General features: G+C 41.6%; 1 protein-coding gene across 7 annotated transcripts in view; it reads right to left on the bottom strand.

The window, feature by feature from the left end:
* Positions 1 to 4890: 4890 nt before the first annotated feature.
* LOC126999700 (protein MTSS 1-like) overlaps positions 4891 to 24096 on the bottom strand; it is a 91828-nt gene continuing 72622 nt past the window's right edge. Inside the window, exons 4-17 of one of the 7 annotated variants that reach the window (XM_050862451.1) lie at positions 21197 to 21281; positions 20372 to 20463; positions 19930 to 20030; positions 18506 to 18643; positions 17566 to 17673; positions 15089 to 15265; positions 12783 to 12872; positions 11603 to 11753; positions 11081 to 11202; positions 9784 to 9903; positions 9123 to 9315; positions 8523 to 8705; positions 7176 to 7283; positions 4891 to 6822 (exon numbers count right to left, since the gene is read on the bottom strand). In XM_050862451.1, coding sequence (XP_050718408.1) covers positions 5408 to 6822; positions 7176 to 7283; positions 8523 to 8705; positions 9123 to 9315; positions 9784 to 9903; positions 11081 to 11202; positions 11603 to 11753; positions 12783 to 12872; positions 15089 to 15265; positions 17566 to 17673; positions 18506 to 18643; positions 19930 to 20030; positions 20372 to 20463; positions 21197 to 21281 — 3083 coding nt within the window. In that variant the 3' untranslated portion in view covers positions 4891 to 5407. Of the gene's footprint in view, positions 6823 to 7175; positions 7284 to 8522; positions 8706 to 9122; positions 9316 to 9783; positions 9904 to 11080; positions 11203 to 11602; positions 11754 to 12746; positions 12873 to 15088; positions 15266 to 17565; positions 17674 to 18505; positions 18644 to 19929; positions 20031 to 20371; positions 20464 to 21196; positions 21282 to 24096 lie in introns of all 7 variants that reach the window. The other 6 variants (XM_050862452.1, XM_050862449.1, XM_050862456.1 and 3 more) reach the window with 6 other exon arrangements.

The following is a 24096-nucleotide window of genomic DNA, read 5'->3' on the forward strand; positions in this document are numbered from 1 at the left end:
TCCTGTTCTAACCTATGTAATGATCCTTAACATGCGAGGTCACACCCCCCTTACGAAAATTTAAATATGGAGAATAAGTCAGCAGTGAAGTGGTCTGTGCACGCAGCCCAAGGTATGATGTCACTTATTCCAAGGAAGTCATTGGCTCAGTGCTTCAGTTGATGGAGAGGTCGAGTTGCTCTGAGCTCCAGCACCCCGAGGTAAGTTTCATTGTCATCATGCAGTAGTGACTGTTTTGATTCCACGGGACACTCGACATTTGTAAGGAAATAAGTGCAATAGAAACTTGGCCTAGGCTCTGTGGTAGTGCTCTGAGGTAGATACAGAGATGGTCTGAGCCAAGCACATATTTGACAAGGCTTTCGTAGGCGTTTGGGGCATTTCCAGGGGTAGTTCATGATTTTGGTGGTAGTTTGACCATTCTTCTGTACCATACACTTAACCCATCCGCTGCAAATGGCACGGATTTGGCTTTCACTGGTCGCCTGGTAACATACTCCCAGGCCTTTTTTTGCCTCTGTGATGGATAGTGGAGTGTTTTCCATGTGGTATTGGTATGCTGGATATCCCCTCCCGGGGTGCATGACTACATTTTTCATCATTGAATTGTAGCAGCCAATTTTTGTTTCATTCCTGTAGCTTGATGATGTTATCTTGTAGGAAATCTGCAGTCAAGGGGTTAAAGAAACTCATTAGAACATGATCAGTCACCTTTTTGGCCTTTGGAAATAGTTGATGCAAGATTTGGAAGTGTCGCCAACATCTCCAAAGCACCGTTCCCTCGAACATGCTGGTGGTGGGTGTTGCTGCACCCAATAGAGGTTTAACGGCATTTCAGTAGCAGATGTGGTGGCGAATAGACGTGGGTAATGAAGTACTGGAGTGAAGTGGACCGGAGAGCTGATGTTTACGTCTAATACCCTTGTCAGTGTCATCCCGTGGACCTTTCTGATGCCATGAAGATACCTGACTGCCCAGCCCTGAAAGAAGGTGAGGAAGTTCAAATCAGTTCATGTGCATAGAACGCCGTTATCGTGGTGAGCACTTCTGTAGTGAAACCAGATTGTTGAGACCATTTTTGCGTTGGCTCCCACGGGTACTTTCCTCCCCTCCGCCCTGCCACACAGTCCCAACACCTATCTTCCTCTCATATGTGACCTATGGCTAATGAGAGTAAGACAGGTGCTGGGATTGTGGCAGAGCGGCGGGGAGGAGAGTGAACGCAAAAACGGTCTCTACAATTTGGGTTTACTATAGTATAAGCAAGTGTCCATGTCAACTGTTTGTCAGCCTTTGACATATTTGAGTATTTAGTCCATGTTAAACTCTTCGGAGCCTTAGTGCAGAATTTTAAAAACTCGTGGAAGGCGTCTGGGTTGCCATGGGTGGTTTCGTGACCCCAGCGGTAGTTTTGCAAGGCTTCTATGCCATGAACAGGGAAAGCACTCTTGACAACCCAAGGATTCTAGTGCATATCCTTGTGACAATCCAACGTAGCTCCTCTCTGGTCTTAAAAGATAATCATAACAAGAACCCAATCAAAGAGTTTGATAATGCCAATATTTGCCCCGAACTATGATGTCACACAGGGCTTTTGAAATGTTAGTAGTATGTTCGGGAAAATGTTTGTGGTATCAACATTCGGCGCACTGTTGATATAGGGACGATAACTAATCCACTGCGGATGATTGCTTGTCTAACTAGCGGCAATGTTTTGGGTATCTATTAACTTCTATAATGTCCCTACCTTCCCCTTGCTCAGTGTCAAAATGCTTCAACAAAACATGACCCCCGCAGCTACCGGGTTAACATGACATCTTGGCATCACAAAACACATAAGAACTTGATCTAGTCCAGGAAGGGGGATATACAAGTTTGTAAACCATTAGAATGACAGCATGGAAGACTGAGGATAAGAGAGACAAATATAATAATAATTCCTTTACTTCATTATGCATAACCTAGACATATGTATATATAAACACAAGCTTTTCCTTCAAAGCTAATTATTGTCACAAAATAAGTTCAATGCTACAAATGAAACATGAATGTGATGTGTTATTCTGAAATTGACAGAGCCTGATACTAAGCAGCTGTGTTCCTGCAGTATGAGCAGCTACAGCCAGAGCCACACACCAGTGCTAAGGCAATATTTATTACAAATATCACATTTACTGTCCCATTTTCAGAAGTGCTTGTCAACCTAGCTCACATCTCTGTAAAAAATGTCAAAAAAGTGATGAATGTTTTATGCAAGGATAACATTCTACTGTAAAAAATGTCAAAAAAGTGATGAATGTTTTTTGCAAGGATAACATTCTACTGTAAAAAATGTCAAAAAAGTGATGAGTTTTTTGAAAAGATAACATTCTATGGGCAACATCAGGAGCCTGAACCCAAGCTTTCATGTACACACACTCAAAAAAGTATCGTTACTGCGAGTGGGGTAAGATGAATTTCACACTGAGCAACCCGGTAGTCTGGGCAGGGTTGGTAAGGCTTCACCTGTGTTTGACGAAGCATTACTGTGCCAGCTCAAATTCTACTGCTTCCTTCACGAGTGCCGCACACTTGATTCAGGCAATAGAAGCCACACCCAACACACGTAGGGATACCAACATGAGTAGCCTGTGATCAATGGATTCGTCCTTGGTGTCAGTCTGTATCATACCGAATGTGTAACGATACTTATTTGAGTGTGTGTACCTTGTTCAAAACAAAAATACTATCATTCACATGTCTACAACCATGCTAGAAGAAAGAACTCCTGCTGTATCTTCCTATGTGAAAATGTTACGTGACTCAAAATAAAAAAGTAATGTTTCTACAAATGACTTCCATAAATAATATAGAGAAGGCACTAACACACCTGACATTTGGAATGGATTACTATCCTTCACATCATCATCATAATGGAGGAAAAAAAGTCCTGCACACTGTTGCCAGATTGTCATACTCAGTTTCTCATATTTCCCGATTTCCATCCCAAAAAATGTTTCCTGGGCCACAAAAACTAGATTTTTTTTGTAGCTATTGTTGAAATCATTTATTATTCTTGTTTCCTGGTGATATTTATGGGGGAGAGACTGGTAAATGTGATGCTTCGAGTACAATAATCTGGCAACGATGGGACTCCTGCAATGTATCACAAAACAATGAACTGAGCTGTTTCTTCTTGCAGTGTCACACGGCTGCAGGTCTGGGCCCGTATTCTCAAACCTTCCGGTGCCCAAGCACACATATTTGACAAGGCTTTTGTAGGAGTTTTCGGCATTTCCAGGGGTAGTTTGATGACCCTGGTGGTAGTGTGACCCTTTTTCTGTGCCATGAAAGTGAAAAAACCCTCACGAAAATCTGTTTAATCTCCTTTTCAGCCTTTGGAAATAGTTGATGTGGGAGCTGGAAGTGTCTGAGAATACCGCCCCTGGCTCACCCCCGCCATGGCCACCACCCCAGGATGTGAGGCTGAGTCACTAGAAAACTTGCATGGACCTCCAAATAAACTTAAGCCATAGTACTGGACACTACGGAGCTTTGGAGAAAATCATAAAAAAATAACTCTACGGTACGTCCTGCCTTTGATATGGTTCTCTGTATCCCCATTTCCTGTCTGTATACCATATATGTATCTATATTTTACAAAGTACCAAATCCCCCTCTCCAAAATCATGACTATTCAGGATCAGCGACATTGTTCTCTGATATGTTCACCATTACAGTATATACATGAACAGCAGAATTTTAATCGTTATATTTTATATTCTAGATTATTATTTAGAAATTCTATCAAACATTAGATCTGACTGAAGGTGACTAGAGTTAAATTTAGAAGCTATTTTATACTTCTTAACATTAGCCATATGAAAGTGTAATATATTAGCACTAAGTAATATAAAATACAATAAAATAAATAGCTTTGCCTTTCAAGAGAACCAAATAAAGTCAATCCCATTCCTACAAGTGATTGCCACCTGTCGTCCCACACAGCGCCAACAACACTACCACACAGCATCCGGGCGCCAAGACAGTCAGTCCAGCCTCAATTATTGCACTCCTGAGCCCCTCCACTTTGCCAAGACTGAATACTGTTGACATTCACACTAAGACTGGAAGCTTAAACACAAGGTCATTTCACTTGTTTATAATATTAAACTGTACCTGTCTTCTACTCCCACAGTGTTCCTCAGCCCTGAGTGAAGCGCCTCACTCCTGCACGGCTGCACTATTGCTTCAAACAAAACGCTCTCCTTGTGTCTTTCAGAGCAGAGAATAACAAGATCATTCCATATGTATCATAAATGGTTTGGAAAGTTAAAGCAGCGACTTATTTTGTATCCAACTTAACTCGGTGGAAAAACTAAATCTGGCTAACAGTTAACATTTGATAATTCTTAGCCATTTGAAATAAATGTATTTTGCTATGATGCCTAAACTAAGACACCACAATCCTCTTCAACAAAGAATATATAAGTAAGGAGTACATCAAGTACCATTATGCAAGACACTAAAAGAAAATATATATATATATATATATATATATATATATATATATATATATATATATATATATATATATATATATATATATATATATATATATATATATATATATATATATATATATATATATATATATATATATATATATATATATATATATATATATATATATATATATATATATATATATATATATATATATATATATATATATATATATATATATATATATATATATATATATATATATATATATATATATATATATATATATATATATATATATATATATATATATATATATATATATATATATATATATATATATATATATATATATATATATATATATATATATATATATATATGTGCTTATATATATATAAAGCCATATGTTTCCCAGCAGTGGTTATGATGCCTGCCTGACCCATGTCCCAGGAATGTGGCCCACAGGGAACTATGTACACTGTCCTTACCTAATACAGAGTTTGTCTATTACCAACATGATATGCAAGCCCCAGCACTCAGTGTTCTTCTGTACAAGGCCTTCCTGTGTCTGCCCAGTGCTGGGATAACACTGCTGAACACCTCAGCAGAACGCTGGAGTGCACAGTGTTAAGTGTTAGTCATTGTTTCCACTTGTTATTATTCCCACAACAAATATGAATAACAAACTGTAATTAGAGGATAAATAGACAAACACTAGTTACAACATTAAGTTACCTAAGTACAACTCTTATATATTGTCCTTTATGATTCAATACAATATTACCACTTTGTTTCTTGCTACAGTTCTGTCAAGCTAGATCCCTTGTTTTCTGGGTAGAGCACACACTGAATTTAGAGCTTCCATTTTTCTTTGACTCTCTAATCTTTCAAATTTCTTAACGAGTAATCTCACATTCAGTCAAGAAACTTGAGGCGCTGACCTATCAGCCACACACTTGGCCTTTCTTAATGTTTTTCCACGTTTGATCTGATCAAGAAGTGACTCCCTCATGGCAGCAGTCTCTACGGTGCTCTTCTTCTCACTGCCTATTGTCTTACTTGCAATCCACTGCCGAACTTTTGAGGCCTTTTCACTGGCACCGGAGCCTGAGCGCTGCAGGTGGACCACAGGAGCACTGCCGTTTGGGTGGGGCTTCGGGTGAGGTGTGGGAGCTGCTGTGGGTTGTGGCTTTCTGGGGATAAGTTTTGGAGAGCCAGGAGGAGCTAGTTGATCACCTGACTGCCTCTGAGCCAATTTCTTGTTCAGGGAATCAAGGAATGCCAGCTGACTGGGGTCTTTGTGCACTGCAGGGGCTGGCTGAGGAACACTGCTCTGCCTGTCTTCAGCCACCTGCATCTGTTGTGGCTCCTGGACTTGATTATAGTTGGATGGCACTGGTGCCTGGTACTGATGAACTGTTGGCTTGTAAAGCTGTACTGGCTGTGGCTCCTTGTTTACAGAACCATAGTCTGGCTTAGCTATGGCTGATACAGGTGGACTTGGTGGGGGCTGACGAGGACTCTCCAAAACTTCCTGAACTGAGCCGAGTCGAGACCTGCTCATGCGAGGTGACTGGCTGCCCTCTCTCACTGCGTAAGGCTTCTGTACTTGCTTGGGCTGCTGCTGGCTCATCTGAGAGGCAAGCTTAGCATTTAGCGTGGTCATCAGCGATGCCCTTGCATCCTCCAAAGACACCCGGCGTTCCTCCAGATGTTGAATGGCTTTGTAGGCAGGTTGGTTGCACCTCAGGGACTGGGAGCGCCTGTGTGTTACAGGGGACGGGGGCTGGTGGTGGCTCTCCTGGAGGTTCTTGACGGTATCACTGACGGTCATAGTGCGGTGCTGCAGACACTTGTCCTGGATGGGTGCCGGGGGGCCGCTGGGGTCACAGATGTACCTGATCCCTTCTGGTGTTGTCAGGTCTGGGTCTGGAGGAGGATTGGTGTCCTCCACCCCATCCTCCAGTAGGAAGGCAGGCGGTGGGGGCAGGTTCTCCAGGGAGCCAACGGGCGTGCTGGACTCGCTGTCTGTGCGCTGCAGAGGACTGCTGGTGCTGCTGCCCTGATTAGGACTTCCACTTCCCCCACTGTTGATGTTCCCATTGATACTACTGCTGCTGCTGAGGGTGCTGCAGGAGGAGTTGAGGTGAGTGGGCGAGTTGTTGAGACTGACGCATGATGACGATGGGTTGAGGCTGGTGAATGAACTGGTGGATGGAATGGTTGCCGTTGGTATTGTGGAGATGGAAGGGGTCCTGCGCACGGGCGGCGGCGGCTTGTGGCCGTGAGAGCCAGAGCGCCTCAGCGTGCCGCCACTCGGCATTGATGACACACCTGCAACAGGTAAACCGATGAAGAACTCTCAAGTACTGACATTACAAATAGAGGGAATGTTTGCTAATTTGAACACAATTTTGACTAGTATTCACACCAGAAGATAAATGAGCTAAATAAATATATAAGTAAACTAAATAAAGCTAAAGAAATAAACTGAGATGAGAAATAAAATTCATGCATTCAAAGATTTGCAAAGTGAGTCGCCAAAGGGTATTCTGCTTGGCTGTTGACATCACTATTTTACCACAGTGCTTCAGTGCTACAGTAAATCATTATTCTGAGGAAGCACAAGTGATTAATGTCCCCTGGGGTTAGTGGGTCTGGCCCCTGGGGAAGCACACGGCTGATACCTGACTGAGAGAGGTGTCTGCGCAGCACAACTCTCCCCGGCTGGTACTGTGGGAAGGTCTGCTGGTCAGAGTAGCGTCGGAGGGTGCAGTACTTGCTTGCTTCAAACTCTAGGGTCGGGAGTGACGGAACACAAGCGATTAAGACATGCAATGAAATGCTTAACGAGACTTTCATAGCAACACTGGTGAATTAAAAAGCAAGCCACAGAAACATACAAACAAACATTTAGAAATATGCAAAATAATATATACTGCAACTGAAAATAATTATAACTCAAAGCATACTGTGACTGCACAAAATATAAGGTGAGGTTCATGGCTAAATGGTGCTTTAATTATGCATTTATATATAATGAAAGGAACAAAATTAGGTGGTAGGCAAGCTTACTCATACAAACTGTGCTGGTGACACTTTACACAACAAAATTTAATCTGTTTCCTCATTCAGAGCTTATTTGGGGGGCCACGTGGCAGGCTCAACACCAGGCAATGGGAGGACAGCATGATCATATCCTTCCCTTGAAATCATACGTGACAGTCACTTAATAATCTCATTGCCGAATACACATTGCAAAATACTTTCACATGAGACTTTGCATGCAACAATAATAATTTATGTGTGAAAGACTGCTCTATAGTCATGTTAGTTTATGCCAGAAGCAAAGACAGTTTTAACCCGGTAGCAGCGACGGGCCAAATTTGTGGCTTTACCGTGTAGCAGCGACGGGCCAAATTTGTGCCATGATATAAACCCCCCAAAACAGATGAACATAAACTGATCACAAATGCTTTTATATATATTATGAAATGGTTTGTGTGAGTGATTTTTTTCTCATTTTTCTCGCTTACAGGGACCATTAAGAAACATGATCCCTGCTGCTACCAGGTAAATAGAGCTTTCAAAACTGCTGTTCTCTCATTTCAGAAGGTGGCTCACCCCAACCAGCTCACAGTGGCTTTCAGGCATATGCTAGGAGAGCCATCTTCATATAAAAAGCTGGCCTATGTATTTTGATTCTAGTGTACCACATATAATAAAATACTAAGGGAAAAGGGGACAAATTCATACATGGACGCAACTTTCCTTTGTCCGTAAAATGCATAACTGACCACACCATCACAATCCATCTTCATATAAAGCCGGCCAATATAGTTTGATTCTAATTTACCGTGTATATGATCACCAACCACGGGAAAAGGAGACAAATTCATACATGGACGCAACTTTCCTCTGTCACTAAAATGCATGACTGACCACACCATCACAAGACCAGTCACCATGCACACGAACAGCTCACAACAGCTCCACCATTCCACCATGCACACTGAACCTGACTTGCCCCTCACCTTCAGATGCAGACTTGGCCTCAGGTGACGGCGTGGACGCAGGCCCTTTGCCACCTGGGGTCATGGGGCCACCTGGGCGTTCCTGCTCTACAACAGCCTTTGACTCGCTAGCGACTTGCCTGTAGTTAGGACTCACACTGCCACATATCTCTGCCATGTTGCTGTACACTGGCTGAGGCACAACTGAAAGGGGAAAGTACATGAGTGACCGGAAACCTTATGATATTTAAAGTTGGTTAACCCGTTATATATAGATTAGAAATGGGAGATATACAAGACTTGGAGGTGTTAGAAGTAGAGGAAGGATTAGTATTGGATTGAGCAAGATGGAGGAGGCTCACTGCAGGTTCAACCCCAAGAATAGGAAAAGATGGATTATAAATGACAAAGGAGGAGGAGGAGAAGACCAGAGTAAATCAGCCACCATAATACTGTAGAACTCATGACTTTTCTTCCTTATAATCAAGTACATGTTATTTTTGGTGTGTGTATATGTACGAAACATGCCACAGAATCTTGTCCATTACTTAAGACCGTAGAGGAATTATTTCAAGCGTTTTAAGGTGCAGTTCTTCTACTATATTTTCCGTCAACACTCACTCATGTCTGGAGCTGCCTTGTTGAAATCTGGCACTTGCGGCACCAACTTGTTTGAGCTGTACTGCGGCATCCCTCGCTGGGGCGGCGGCTGCTGGGGGAGGTGCGGGTGCATTCGGATCATCGGCTTCTTCTCGGGAATGACGGGGCGCTCCAGAGACGAGCATCGATTTGGCACGGGAGGCTTTGACTTGCCCTGTAACGTGAGATGGGAAGATGGGGTGTCAAATGAGGTGCTGAGAATGTGAGGTGTGAAGGATGTGTTGAGTGTGTTGAGGAGGTGGTTTAAGATGTTGAATCTATGAATTTTGTACAGTGTTCTAATAGTGCATAAACTTATTACTATCTGGTTATATTATATGAGGAAATAAGTGATTGTTATACTATTGTGCTTCAGGAAGTGGAAAATATGGGGTTATATGAAAAGAAAAAGAAGAAAGAGAAGAAGAAAAGAAAAAGAAGAGGAGAAAGAAGAAGAAAAAGAAGCAGAAGGGAAAGAAGAAAAGAGAAAAGAAAAAGTACAAGAAGAAGAACAAGAATGTGAAGAAAAAAGAAAGAAAAAGAAGACAGAAGAAAAATAATAAAAATAAGAAAACAAATACAAAGCAAGGCACCTCCTAAATGACCCCAACAAGCAACACACACACTACCATGCACCACTAACCGAGGCCGTGAGGCTTTCCTGGCTGGAGGAGGACAGGTTGTGGTGGAGGGAGGTGCGGGAGGATCGTCGGGAGATGGTGGCGGTGTGGCCCATCAGGGGACTCATGCACCCACTCTCAAGCTACAATATTAGAGGTTGGATGGGTAAGGTATTGAGGTATAGACAGAGAGAGCTTATAGTTGTTCATACCCATCAGTTCCCAGTCTCTCCACACTCAATCCTGTTACTCCCAACTCTCTCCATATACACTGTTACCCACCCTCAAGCTACAAGGCAAGGATTCGATAGCTAAGGTTTTGAGGTATAGACAAGGAGAGATTTTAATAGTCCATACCCACCAGTTCCCAGTCTCTGCACACTCAATCCTGTTACTCCCTACTCTCTCCACACACACTGTTACCCACCCTAAGCTACAAGACAATGATTCAATAGCTAAAGTTTTGAGGTATAGACAGGGAGAGATTTTAGTAGTCCATTCCCACCAGTTCCCAGTCTCAAACTACATTATCTCTCCCTGTTCTGGCACTCCTGCTTTGCACACTCAATCCTGTTACTCCCAACTCTCTCCACATACACTGTTACCCACCCTCAAGCTACAAGACAGAGGTTGGATGGGTAAGGTTTTGAGGTATGGACAGAGATAACATTTAGTAATCTATTTAGCTATGTATCTATATCCTTAACGCTCTACTCTCTCACAGAAATTTCCCTCCAGGGGGTGGCACCAGCAGAAGTGCCTCCATCTCTCCCTGTTCTGGCACTCCCTTTCTGCACACTCAATCCTCATACTCCCAACTCACTTCAATACTCGCTCACCATGTTTAGTAATCCACGCACACTACATTATCAGAGGTTGGCTAATGTTTAAAGCTATGGAGAGAATATCTAGTAACCTGCACATATTTTTTCAATCACATCATCTCAAACTACAATGTCAAAGGCTGGCTAAGGTTTGAAACTATAGAGAGAGAATGTTTTATAGTCCAAACACACACACACACTCATTCACATCATCTCAAGCTAAAATACAAGGTTGGTTAATGTTTCAAGCTATGGACAGACTACTCAATAATTCACACACACACACACACACACACACACACACACACACACACACACACACACACCACTTTAATCATCATATAAAAAAGACTCTAGTAAACTGCAGCAAGAATTCAACCACCCCAAGATGCCACCAAAACCAGAATACCACTTTGCTAATTGGTTTGGTCACCTGTTACACTAAACACCTCTTACACACGTCCGAGTCACCAGCGACACACCCCACCACACACACCTCCAGACAGACAGGACTGCATGGCTGGGAGCAGACCTGAGGGGAGCCCAGGGTGGCGTGTCCTTCGGGGGGCTGGAAGGTGTACACGGTCAGGGGTGGACGGTCTCGACCCTTCTCGTAGGCTGTCAGGGAGAGGAAAGGATGTGCTGATAACCTACTGTACGGGGTAATCGTCAATCCTACCACCAGTTAGTATTTATATTAGCACTGGGAACAAGGTGATCAAGGGGGTCGACTGTTCTATATAAGGACTGCTTGTAATTTGATGAGGAGGAAGAGCATCAAGGAAAGAAGGGCAGAGAAGACAGAAGGACAGAAATAGAGATGGCAGAGAGGACAAAGGACAGAAGAGTGAGAAAACAGAGGAGAGGACAGAAAAATGCCAGAGGGAAGAAAAATATATGCTATCAAAAAAGAATAAGAACAAGAATAAAAATACTCTGCTTTCATAATTCCAAAGTAGCCTAGACAGTCCCTTATCAAAAGCGCTGAAGTACGGACGCCAAACACCACAAGCAGTACCTGAGGAGATGGTGTGAGGTCGGTCATTGAGTGGCGGCGCTGGCTTGTGCTGGAGTGAGGGGTCGGTGAGGTTGGGCCAGGTGGCGTTGGTGGTGGCGGGGGAAGGCGTGCTGCCCTCCGAGCCACATGACTGCTCCGACAACCCTGATGCCTGGAAATTATGACCGTCGGGTGTTATAAGTGAATTCGCGAGGTTATGTTATTTTTGTTTCTAGTATTTAGTTTCCTGGTTATGTTTTAATTCATGACATTCATTTCCTCTGTATATTTAGGATTTAGGATTGTGACCATAGATGTTATGTATATATTTTTCAAGTTACATATATATATATTCAAGATATTCAGTTCTTCCATAGATTTACTTCTTATTCTTTTATTTATAGACTTACTTTGTGCCTGGAAATATAAAAGCAGATGTTTAAAGTTAAATTCATGGAGTAATATTTCTATCCCACTCATTTCTTCATTGCTGTCGTGCTCTCTTAATTATTATTAGACTCTACATTTAAATTCGCCTTCAACTTTGGTGCAGTAGAAGTATATCGGCTTCATCAACAGTGTATTTAGAGGTTTAAAAAAGCATGAATAGGATCGAAATCACCTTACTGCATTTCAATTCAACTATCACAAACTTGGCACATTAGGTAAGCAGAATGAACTACTAACATACATACAGTAATACCAACTGTCTTCTCTTTTATATCTAATCATTAATACACCAAATTTTGTCTCATCCCTTTAGTGCCAAATTATCAAAGCAAACTAAGAACATAAATAATACTGACTATCTTCTCTCTTATATCTAATCATACACCAAATTTTGTCTCATCCCTTTAGTGCCAAATTATCAAAGCTAACTAAAAACATAAATAATACCGACTATCTTCTCTTATATCTAATCATTAATATACCAAATTTTGTCTCATCCCTTTAGTGCCAAATTAACAAAGCTAACTAAGAACATAAATAATACTGGCTGTCTTCTCTCATATCTAATCATTAATATACCAAATTTTGTCTCATCCCTTTAGTGCCAAATCAACAAAGCTAAAAACATAAATAAGACTTTGAATACTTCCACATCCACTCCACTTCACCCATCATGCCTGTAGGAACTTAGGAACAGAAAGCACGGGAGGAGCACCTCAGCGTGGGCCGTGTGGCAGCCTTGTGTGTGTACCTGGAGGGCAGGAGTGTGAGCGGGCTGACAGAGAGTGTCCTGGGAGGTAAAGCCCGAATCCTGCGATGACACACTGACCAGCCTCGTGCCCTAGAGACAGTGATACAAAACTACTGCCAGGCAAGACACGACTAGAGGAGACTAGGGGCCGATTTCACAGTCCGACGTAATGGTTTTGTAATCGATGAAACCAAACTACTCAATCCTCTACACTCGATAATGGTTAGGTTTTTGATGCAAGACCAAATACAGTAATACCTCGGTTCATGAGTGCCTTACTTTACGAGCGTTTTAATTTACAAGCAAAAAATAAATCACCAAAAATGTCTTGGTTTGCGAGTGTTGATTTGGCGTATGAGCATCCTGTTTGTACAAGGTGAAGACGCAAGAGTGGGTTCCCTTTGTTTGCCGCTAGACGAGAGAGCTCAGAGCGGAAAACAATGGGAATGGGGTCTCAGTCCACGTTGTACACTTACAGAGGTAGCACCCATGCGCTCATGTCCACTTACATTTGTGGTTTAATGTGCGCTGGTTTTGGTTTATGAGTTTTTTTGTTTGTGAGTAAAATTATGGAATGAATTAAGCTCATAAACTGAGATATGACTGTATATGTTTCCTCAGATTTCTTAACTTAGACATGAACATGAAACACTACTAACGAGGGATTTAATTTTGAAGTCTCTGGTATTGGTCTGGAAGATTACTAACCCATCGTGTCGGACTTTGAACGTGGCCCTAAGAAAAATTATAATAGCACTGTACATAAATAATAACATGAGGCAGGGAAAAAAATGAGTTCTGTACATACGATAAACATGGCTTGAGGCTTTTGATAACTGAAAAATGTGAAACCAAATATATCTCAAAAGGAAGGAGCGTAATGATGTAAACTGAACTGAAATTAGAACATACATGAGGAACATGGCTTGGATTTTTTTTTTTTTGCAAAGCCGTGAAACCAAAAATATCTCAAACGGAAAAAATATGATGTAAACTGAATATGTAGACAAGAGTGAAATTAGAACACATATAAATATAAATAAAAGTAAAAATATGACATGAAAAGACTAACAATTTTTTTTTCTTTCAGAATATGCAAATTGAGGAAATAAATAAAAAAAAGCAAAAATATAACATAAAACAAAGACTGACTTACAATTTACTTAAAGCATTCATTAGGAAATTAAAAAAAGTAAAAAAATAACATGAAAAATGCAGACTGACAATAATTTTCCTTCACATTATGCAAATTAAAACTGAGATAAATGCTAAAGAAAAACAGGTAAAAATAATCACCGATAAAATGTACATAGAGGGCACTAAGGTCATATATCCATGGCAAAAAGGATATTACTACTTCTGCTATTACTACTATTATGACTACTACTATTACTACAACTACTATTACTACTACTGCGATACTTAACTCGGAGAACAGTGCAACGAGTCTCAAATTATGTGACTTCAGGACAATTCTACACAATGCCGAACTACTTGTGACAAAGTTTCAAATACTATACCAGAGAGAGAGAGAGAGAGAGGGAGAGATTCTACTACTAATACTAATACTACTACTACTACCATTGTTTTTCATAGTAGCCCCTTTACACACGGTTAAGGTTTTATAATAAGCAAATGAAAGGCAAGCACGATAAGGGTTGGCTACAGAAGGACGCCCAACTAGGGGACACCACAAGCTACATTCTCGGGACCAGATTCTGAGTGAGCTGATAAATAGATGGAGGAAGAAAAAGTAAAGATATATTATGAAACAGAAACCGTGAGAAGAATTTTGGGGCGGTTAAATTATGTTGAAACTGGGCTAGTGTGTGTGTGTGTGTGTGTGTGTATATGTGTGTTTTTCTTTAGGTATATGCATCTTAAAACCCAGTAAGTCTCTGTGTCTCTGTCTTTGTGTGTGTGCGTGTATGTGTGTTTTATATGGTCTGTCTCTAGTCCATTAAGTCGGTGGTCTACCAAAACTACTACACAAGAAATAGGAGCAAATGAGGCTAATTAATATAGTTACAATCACCAAACAGCAACCAAACTCTATCCACCAGGCAATATACACAACCTTCCACAACCAACATCTACAGGGCCAAGTCTCATCTACTCACCTCCAGAACACAGCATCCAAAACCATCAACTCATCCCTTAAATGCAGTTAGAACCCCTTCGTCACACTAGCACACATTCCTTACACATGGGGAACCAGGCACCCTTACCTCATAGCCAATCCTTAAACAGTAAATGCCTTGGGGTTATGAGGGATAGGGAGAGGGGGTAGGTGAGGCGCTGCTAACCTGGCTGACTGAGCGAGGGCGGGTGTGGTGCGAGGGGGAGTGAGTGGACGAGGACGAGGAAGAGTTGAGGGAGGAGATGGAGCACATGGACGATTTTCGCGAGCCCAGGGAGGACGGGGAGGATGGGGGCGTCTGCCAGGACCACTGAGCCTCGCCGCCCTTGATGTCCAAAAGCACCTGAAGTATTACCGAGCAAGATGTGGATTGGACGCCTCAGACTAGACACAAAGGGCAAGTTTTACAGTCGAATACAGTGTTCGTAAGAGCCCACACCTAACAGTACTATCCATAAGGTTCAGGCTTTTTACTCAGGACCCAATACTAGAGATTCCCTGTGTAGGTTCCTCAATTTTTTTACCTTCTATGTCAACGGCAGACACTTAACGCACAAGGGATTTTCATGGCAGCGTTTTGTGTGTGGTTTGGTAGCTTACAAACCAACTGTGTGGTTTGCCTGTGAAGTAGCCAATGAGGAATGTCATGTGGTTGGTAAAGTTCACCATAGTGTAGTTTTTATGGGGGGTGTGGTGCTGTGTGTTATGGTTAACTTAAAGGCGATATAATCTGTTCTAATTACGAGTATCAATTTTTATTTTTATTTTTACAGGAACGGAGACAGCTCAAGGGTGAAATAAGGAAGGAAACATGGAAAGCCTGCTGGAAACTACTCCTACAAATAGTTAGTAACTTAGCAATAACTGTACTGCTGTGTGATGGGATTTTCTGAGACGTGGGGGATAGGGAAAGGGTATATTAATGGCAGTCAAATAGGAATTCCTGTAGCTTATGACCAATTCAGTGCTGTCATATTATTAGCGGTAAAAGTATATGTGATTACTGTTGTGTTATAGGGTTTTCTAAGATGTGGAGGATGGGGAGAGGGCAGATTAGTGACAGTCAGATAAGAATTCCTGTAGTTTATGATAAATTCAGTGCTGTCATACTATTAGTGGTAAAACTATCTACGGTGGGGGGAGCAAATGTGAGAGTGCATACACTTCCCTAAAATATCCTGCACAATACATGCCCCAAGTGAGTGATTCTGTTTCAGTGGGTTAACCCGGTAGCAGCGACGGGCCAAATTTGTGGCTTTACCGTGTAGCAGCGATGGGGCAAATTTGTGGCTTTACCGTGTAGCAGTGACGGGCCAAATTTGTGGCTTTACCGTGTAGCAGCGACGGGCCAAATTTATGGCTTTACCATGTAGCAGCGACGGGCCAAATTTGTGCCATGATATAAACCCCAAAAAATAAATGATGCATAAACTGATCACAAATGCTTTGATATATATTATGAAATGGTTTGCGTGAGTGATGATTTTTTCTCATTTTTCTCGTTTAGCATGACCATTAAGAAACATGATCCCCGCTGCTACTGGGTTAATTAAGGAGAAAAAAAGTTTATGTAGTCTTATGTATTAATGTTGCTCGTCTGTTGCCTTAATCAAACCATTGTCTCCACTCTTTTTCCCTTCACACACAAACATAAAATCCAAGTTGTATAGAAAAATGGGGAGATAAAATTAGTGATATGGTTGTGTTATATAATCATTTGTTAATTTCTATATATATCATTCCATATGTTGCCAAGTTTGAGTTATTGATTAAAAACATTCTCTTATTTATCATGAACAATAGAGATAAGTAGAGTTAGGTAACCATTCAAAAAATATATATAAAAAATTCCTATAGTATTTTATTACAAACATTTTAGATTTGACCACTGATAATCCTTGCTACTTTTCATACTTAGCCAGTTGGAAACCATGCATAGTTATCTTATTTCATTATTTTAACCATTCAAAAATATATATAAAAAAGTCTTACAATAATTTGCAACATACTAGATTTGACCATTGATAATCCTTGCTACTTTTCATACTTAACCAGTTGGCAACCATGCATAGTTATCTTATCTCATCATTTTAACCATTCAAAAATATATATAAAAAAGTCTTATAATAATTTGCAACATACTAGATTTGACCATTAATTGATGCTGCTTTTTGCTACTTTTCATACTTAACATAGTTATCTTATCTCATCATTTTAACCATTCAAAAATATATATAAAAAAGTCTTATAATAATTTGCAACATACTAGATTTGACCATTGATAATCCTTGATACTTTTCATACTTAACCAGTTGGCAACCATGCAAAGTTATCTTATCTCATCATTTTAACCATGCAAAAATATATATAAAAAAGTCTTAAAATAATCTGCAACATACTAGATTTGACCATTGATATCATCCTTGCTATACTTTCATGACACACCGATTTCAAAGCATGCATATTTAATCCCCCTATTTTATCACTATTATCATATTTAACCTGAAAATCACCAAACAAGAACAAGAAGAACGAAGACAAAGAAGAACAAGAAGACGAAGATGAATGAGAACAAGAGGACAAGCAAGAACAAGAAGAAGGAACAAAACACAAAGACCACAGACAATGACCCAAGTCCCCCACCTGTTCACTGGCCGCGGGGAGGATGTGAGGATCAGCCACATGCTTCTCCAGCTGGGTCATGACTTCCTGGAGGTGGCCGAGCTCGCTGACCAGACCTACTTCCTCGATCTGCAGAAGGATAGACGTGTGTTAGGTCCATCGAGGCTTTGGAGGAAGGAAAGTTGGAAAGTTTCGTTTAGTCGGCGCAACATCTGTGGTCATATGCCGGAGGGTCGTATTTTAAAACATTTCGTCGCCCAAGTTCACATATTTGACATGGCTTTCGTAGGAGCTGTAGGCCTTTCCAGGGGTAGTTTTATGACCCTGGTGGTAGTTTGACCCTTCTTCTGTGCCATGAACCTTCAAAAAACACTCATGAAAACCAGATTGATTCCCTCTTTGACCTTTAGAAATAGTTGATGTGAGAAGCGATGGTGTCCTAAAATACGGCCCACAGAAGGGGAAGGAATTATAGGAGAAGGTAACAGATCCCAGGAGACGGGACACAACCCCCGATTAATACCTAGTACCCATTCACTGCTGGGTGGACAGGGGCGTTGGGTATCGGAATTGGAGGAAGGAAAGAAGGGACAAATAATGACTCAGAAACCAAAAATACGTGGAGAGGAAGGAAAGAAATGACAGAGAAGGGTCAGAAACAAAAGAAGTATGGAGAGGAAGGGAAAAAAAGGCAAAAAAATGTTCAGAAACGAAAAAGAAGTAGAGGAAGGAAAAACAAACAAAGAAACCTCAGATACTACTACTACTACTACTACTACTACTACTACTACTACTACTACTACTACCATACTATTAAACTCTTCGAGGCTTTGGAGAGGAAGGAAGGAAATAACAGAGAAAGATCAGAACCAAAAAGATATGGAGAGGAAGGAAAGAAACGGTCAGATACTACTACTACTACTACTACTACTACTACTACTACTACTACTACTACTCTCACCAGGACGGGCGCAAGGGCGTGGGCGAAGGCACAGTAGCGGGCGCGTTCCTCGGTCAGGGCATTGCGCACCGCCGTTCGCTCCACCTCTTCTAGGGCGCCGAAGCGAGCTCGGAGATCCACCACTGTTGACTCGAGCACCTGCAGAAGGGAGGAATATGAGGTAGGAGGAGATGAAGGAGGAGGAAAAGACGGAGAAAGAGAAGGATATGAAGGAGGAGAAAGAAGAACGAGGATAAGAAGAACAAGAAGAAACAGGAGATGAGGTTGGAGATGACGGAGGAGGTAAAGACGGAGAAAGAGAAGGATATGAAGGAGGAGGAAGAAGAACGAGGATAAGAAGAACAAGAAGAAATAGGAGATGAAGGAGGAGGAAACGGAGAAAGAGAATGATAAGGAGGAGGAAGAATGATAACAAGAACAAGAACAAGAAGAAATAGGAGCAGATGGAGGAGAAGGAGGAAGAAGAACGAGGTTAACAAGAACGAGAACAAGAAGAAATAGGAATATGGAGATGGAGAAGGAGGAGGAGAAGGAGGAGGAAAAGAAGCAGAAAGAGGGAGAGAACAAGAAGATAGACTGATAGATAGATAGATAGATAGACAAACAGAATGATAGATACGCAGGTCTTCACAAAAATCATTACAATAGACAAATCGTTGAAGAAAAAGCCACATTCACGGTCCATATATTAACTCAGTAACCCACAAAAGCCAAGCCAATCATGTATACCAATAGAAAACGTTAACCTTATACATATTCTTATTCATTAATACATCGAAACTCTCCCCGGGTTCCGTATTGTGGCATTTGACAACAGAAGTACGTAAGCCTATGACATCAGCGTTGACCTTTACTAGGCTACGTTCGAGGAAGTTAATTGTTGTTCCATTCACCGTTCCAGAGAGAGAGAGAGAGAGAGAGAGTCGACTGTGGCATTTTAACTCTTCGAAAAACTTTATTTGAGGCCTAATGGAACAGGAAGATGAGGAAGAACAAGAATGAGAAGGAGAGAAAGAAGAAAGAAAAAGTGGGGAATGGAGGAGGAGAACGAGGAAGAGGAGGAGGAGGAAGAGCAAGAAGAACAAGAAAATGAGAAGAAAATTTGGGAGATAGAGAAGGAGGAAGAGGAGGAGGAGAAGGAGGAGGAAGAACATGAATGCGAATAGGAAGAAGAAAAAGGAGGAGGACGAAGAGGACGAAGAAGAAGAGGAGGACGAAGAGGACGAAGAAGAAGAGGAGGAGGACGAAAAGGACGAAGAAGAAGAGGAGGAGGACGAAGAGGACGAAGAAAAAGAGGAGGACGAAGAGGACGAAGAAGAAGAGGAGGAGGACGAAGAGGAGGAGGACGAAGAGGACGAAGAAGAAGAGGAGGAGGACGAAGAAGCAGAGGACGAGGAAGCATTTTAAAGAGTTCTTCTCATTACCTTATTAAGCTCGGAGCTCTTCCCCGCTTTCTTCGCCTTCTTCTGCAGTCTGGCGGCGTTCTCAGCCCTCTTTTTGATCTCCGAGCGGGCCTTCTTGTATTCTGCGAAGTCGAAGAAAGGAAGGAGAGAAAGGAAACAAAGAATTAATGGAACGATCGCTTGTTCTTTTTCGGCCAGCGGTATACTTTTGTGGTTCCTGACTTTACCGTTGTTGTTTATATTTTCGTTCTTCTTTTGTTTGTCTAAAAAATATATATTATCAAGAGGAGGAGAAGCTGGAGGAGGAAGAGGAAGAAGATAGAGATGATAGGGAAAGAGGAAGAAGAGGAGGAGGAGAAGGTTACCACGCTTCCTCTCCTTCTTCTCTCACGAAAACCCCCAAAAACAATAAAAAAGAAATTACCGGTGATCAGAGAGAGAGAGAGAGAGAGAGAGAGTATACCTTTCGTGTGATCCTTGTCCAGTGCATGTTGAGAGCGGCGCCACTCCTCCACTCTCTCCTGAAGGGGCAGCACCACGCACTCCACCAGGGCGCTGCACACACACACACACACACACACACACACACACACACAGAGGGAAGTAGTTGGTTAGTTTGGATATATGGGATGACATTATAATCACTACTACTACTGCTACTACTACTACTACTACTACGACTACTACTACTACTACTACTACTACTACTACTACTACTCCCTCCCTCCCTCCTCTATTCTTTTTTCTCCCCTCTCCTCCTTCCTCCTCCTCCTCCTTTCCCTCTCCTTCTTTCCTTTTCCATTTTCCTCCTCCTCCTCCTCCTCCTCCTACTACTACTACTACTACTACTACTTAATAATAATAATAATAATAATAATAATAATAATAATAATAATAATAATAATAATAATCGTATGCTTATAATAATACGTACACAAGTAGTTGACTAGCTTAAGATAACATCATTAATAATAAAATCACTAACAATATTACTACTACTATATAATAATAGATAATAATAATAGTAATAATAAAATGCACGAGTCTAGCAAATGATCTGACCGTGGTGAATGAGAGGTCAGTCACGTGAGAGAAAGAGAGAGAGAAAACCACACAGGCCCTTCTCCGTTCTCACATTTCTCTCTCTCTCTCTCTCTTTGTGTCAAGACCGCAAAACTTCACACAAAACAATCTCCTTAAAAAATATCTATAGCCTATTCAAGCTCTTGCTATTCCCCTTAAATTCTTCCCTTTGCTATAAAACGGAGGAATATTCATGTTAACTAACCTGGTGAGCGCTCTGACTCGACTCTCGACAGCTCGGTGGCGCAGACAGATTCGGGTCAGCGCCGCGCCCACCTCCTTCGTCGCTCCTGCCGGGGAAAGAGAAAGAATAGGAGTGTTAAAAGATGCATTGGGGTACTGTTGCTTCATACTTTGCCACTGAAAAAGAAAGAATGGAGGCAGTTCCAGAGTTTGTCGGTCAAAGTGGTGAAAGAGTTAAGGTTACGATCTCTTGCATAAGGAAGTGGGACAGCGTAAGGATTGGATGGATGTGCTTGAGTAGACAGTTGAAAAAAAAAATGGAAGGAATTAAAAGTCGATTCGAGAGTTTATCAATGAAAGTGGTGAAAGAGTCAAGGTTACGATCTCTTGCATAAGGAAGTGGGACAGCGTAAGGATTGGATGGATGTGCGCTTGAATACAGTTGAAAAAAAAAGGTAGAAGGAATTAAAAGTCGGTTCCAGAGTTTATCAGTGAAAGTGGTGAAAGAGTCAAGGTTGCGAACTCTTGCATAATGAAGTGGGACAGCATAGGGAGGGAGGGATGTGCTTGAGTAGACAGTTGAAAAAAAAAAGTAGAAGGAATTAAAAGTCGATTCCAGAGTTTATCAGTGAAAGTGGTGAAAGAGTTTAGGTTGTGAACTCTTGCATAAGGAAGTGGGGCACTGTAGGGAAGGAGGGATGTGCTTGAGTAGACAGTTGAGTGTGTGTTTGTGTGAGTGTACTAAGTGTATGTGTATTGAAAAAATGGATATAGATTGATTGATAGATAAATAGATAGATAGATAGATAGATTCCTCCCTCTTTCTCTAAAAACTCTTGTCTGACTTTTCCTCCTCGTCAATTCCTTCCCCAAGTCGTTCCATTTCCATTTCCTGACAAAACTACCTACCTGCTAACTCTCTCTCTCTCTCTCTCTCGACGTATGGTAGGGAAGGAGTAGAATTCCGTGGTTGTTCCTTTTTATCATCCAATTTTTATTCTCTTCTTGTAATTCTATATATAAATCCCTTCTCTCCCCCCCCCCCCTCTCTCTCTCTCTCTCTCTCTCTCTCTCGCCCAAGAAGAAGCATCATTCCCCCAACCAAGTCTCTATTGATCTTTTGGCTGGCTCACCACCCCGCCCACGCACCCTCCCTTTCCCTCTCTCTCCCCTCTCTCTCTCTCTCTCCTCTCTTTCCCTCTTCCATACCGCCCCGGGGAAGGTGAAAGAAGAGAAAACTAACACACAGACACACATACACACACCCAGACACGAGGAGCAAAGCCAGGAAATTTAAAAAAGGAAAGATGAATCAATGTGGTGAGATCTTCAAGTTGTATTGTGGATCGGGATGCAAGACAAAGGTTCGCAAGCTCATACATTGCAGGGTTTAAACACACCCATACGCCCACACCCACGTTGAATAAGGCTTTCGTAGAGGCTGTTTTAGCTAGTATTGCCTAGGGGTAGTTTGATAAGGCTTTCTCTGTACCGTGAACTTGAGAAAACACACTCATAAGAATCCGAGTAGCTTCCTTTGTTGTGACCTTTGAAATGTTTGTTATTTCTTCAGGGCTTTACATACACACATTGGATAAGGCTTTCGTAGAGGCTGTGTTAGTTAGCATTGCCTAGGGATAGTTTGATAAGGCTTTCTCTGTACCGTGAACTTGAGAAAACACACTCTTGAGAATCCGAGTAGCTTCCTTTGTTGTGACCTTTGAAATGTTGGTTATTTCTACAGAGCATTACACACATACATTGGAAAAGGCTTTCGTTGAGTTGGTTTAGTTAGTATTGCCTAGGGGTAGTTTGATAAGGCTTTCTCTGTACCGTGAACTTGAGAAAACACACTCTTGAGAATCCGAGTAGCTTCCTTTGTTGTGACCTTTGAAATGTTTGTTATTTCTTCAGGGCTTTACATACACACATTGGATAAGGCTTTCGTAGAGGCTGTGTTAGTTAGCATTGCCTAGGGATGGTTTGATAAGGCGTTCTCTGTACCGTGAACTTGAGAAAACACACTCTTGAGAATCCGAGTAGCTTCCTTTGTTGTGACCTTTGAAATGTTTGTTATTTCTACAGAGCATTACACACATACGTTAAATAAGGCTTTCGTAGAGGCTGTGTTAGTTAGTATTGACAGGAAGGAAGAAAAGAAAGAGGAAGAAGAAGAGGAGAAGGATGAGAAGCTGGAGGAGGAGGAAGAAGAGCAAGATAAAGAACAAGAAGAACGAGAAGACAAAGATGCGGAGACGAAGAAGAAGGAAGAAAAGAAAAAGGAGAAAGAAGAAGAGGAGCAGAAGGATGAGGAGGTGGAGGAGGAAGAAGAGCAAGGTGAAGAACAAAAGAACAATAAGAACGAGAAGACAAAGATGTGGAGACGAAGAAGGAAGAAAAGAAAGAAAAAGAAAATAAGGAAAAGGAGCCATAGGAAGTTCCATGAGCCAAGTGGTAGCTGGACAAGGATTCTGCTGTACCGTGAACGTGAAAAAACACACTCAGGAGAACTCCTTTGTTGTGGGCTTTGGAAATTGCTGTTGTTGGGAGCCGAAAGAGTCTGAGGAAAGGAAACAAAGGAAGGGACAAGAAAACCGAGGACAAGGCGGTGAAAATACGCTTAAAAGACACTGCAAGGAAAATAATTACTGTAAAGAAGAAGAAACCGTAATGGCGATGCTAGAAATGAAGGTTTGAAGGAAAGATTTGAATGGCAGACAGAGGACGGGACAAGACCGATGGCAAGGCGGTGAAAATGGGTTTAAAAATGACACTGCAAGGAAAATAATTACTGTAAAGAGGAAGAAACCGTAGTGGCGATGCTAAAAGATATGAAGAAAAGGAAGAACAGAAGGAAGAAAGGACGGAAAGACGGAAGTAAAGAAAAAAAATGAAAAATGAGGAAAATGAGAGAATTGAGTG

The sequence above is a fragment of the Eriocheir sinensis genome, chromosome 17 (assembly GCF_024679095.1).
Source record: "Eriocheir sinensis breed Jianghai 21 chromosome 17, ASM2467909v1, whole genome shotgun sequence".
Lineage (NCBI taxonomy): Eukaryota > Metazoa > Arthropoda > Malacostraca > Decapoda > Varunidae > Eriocheir > Eriocheir sinensis.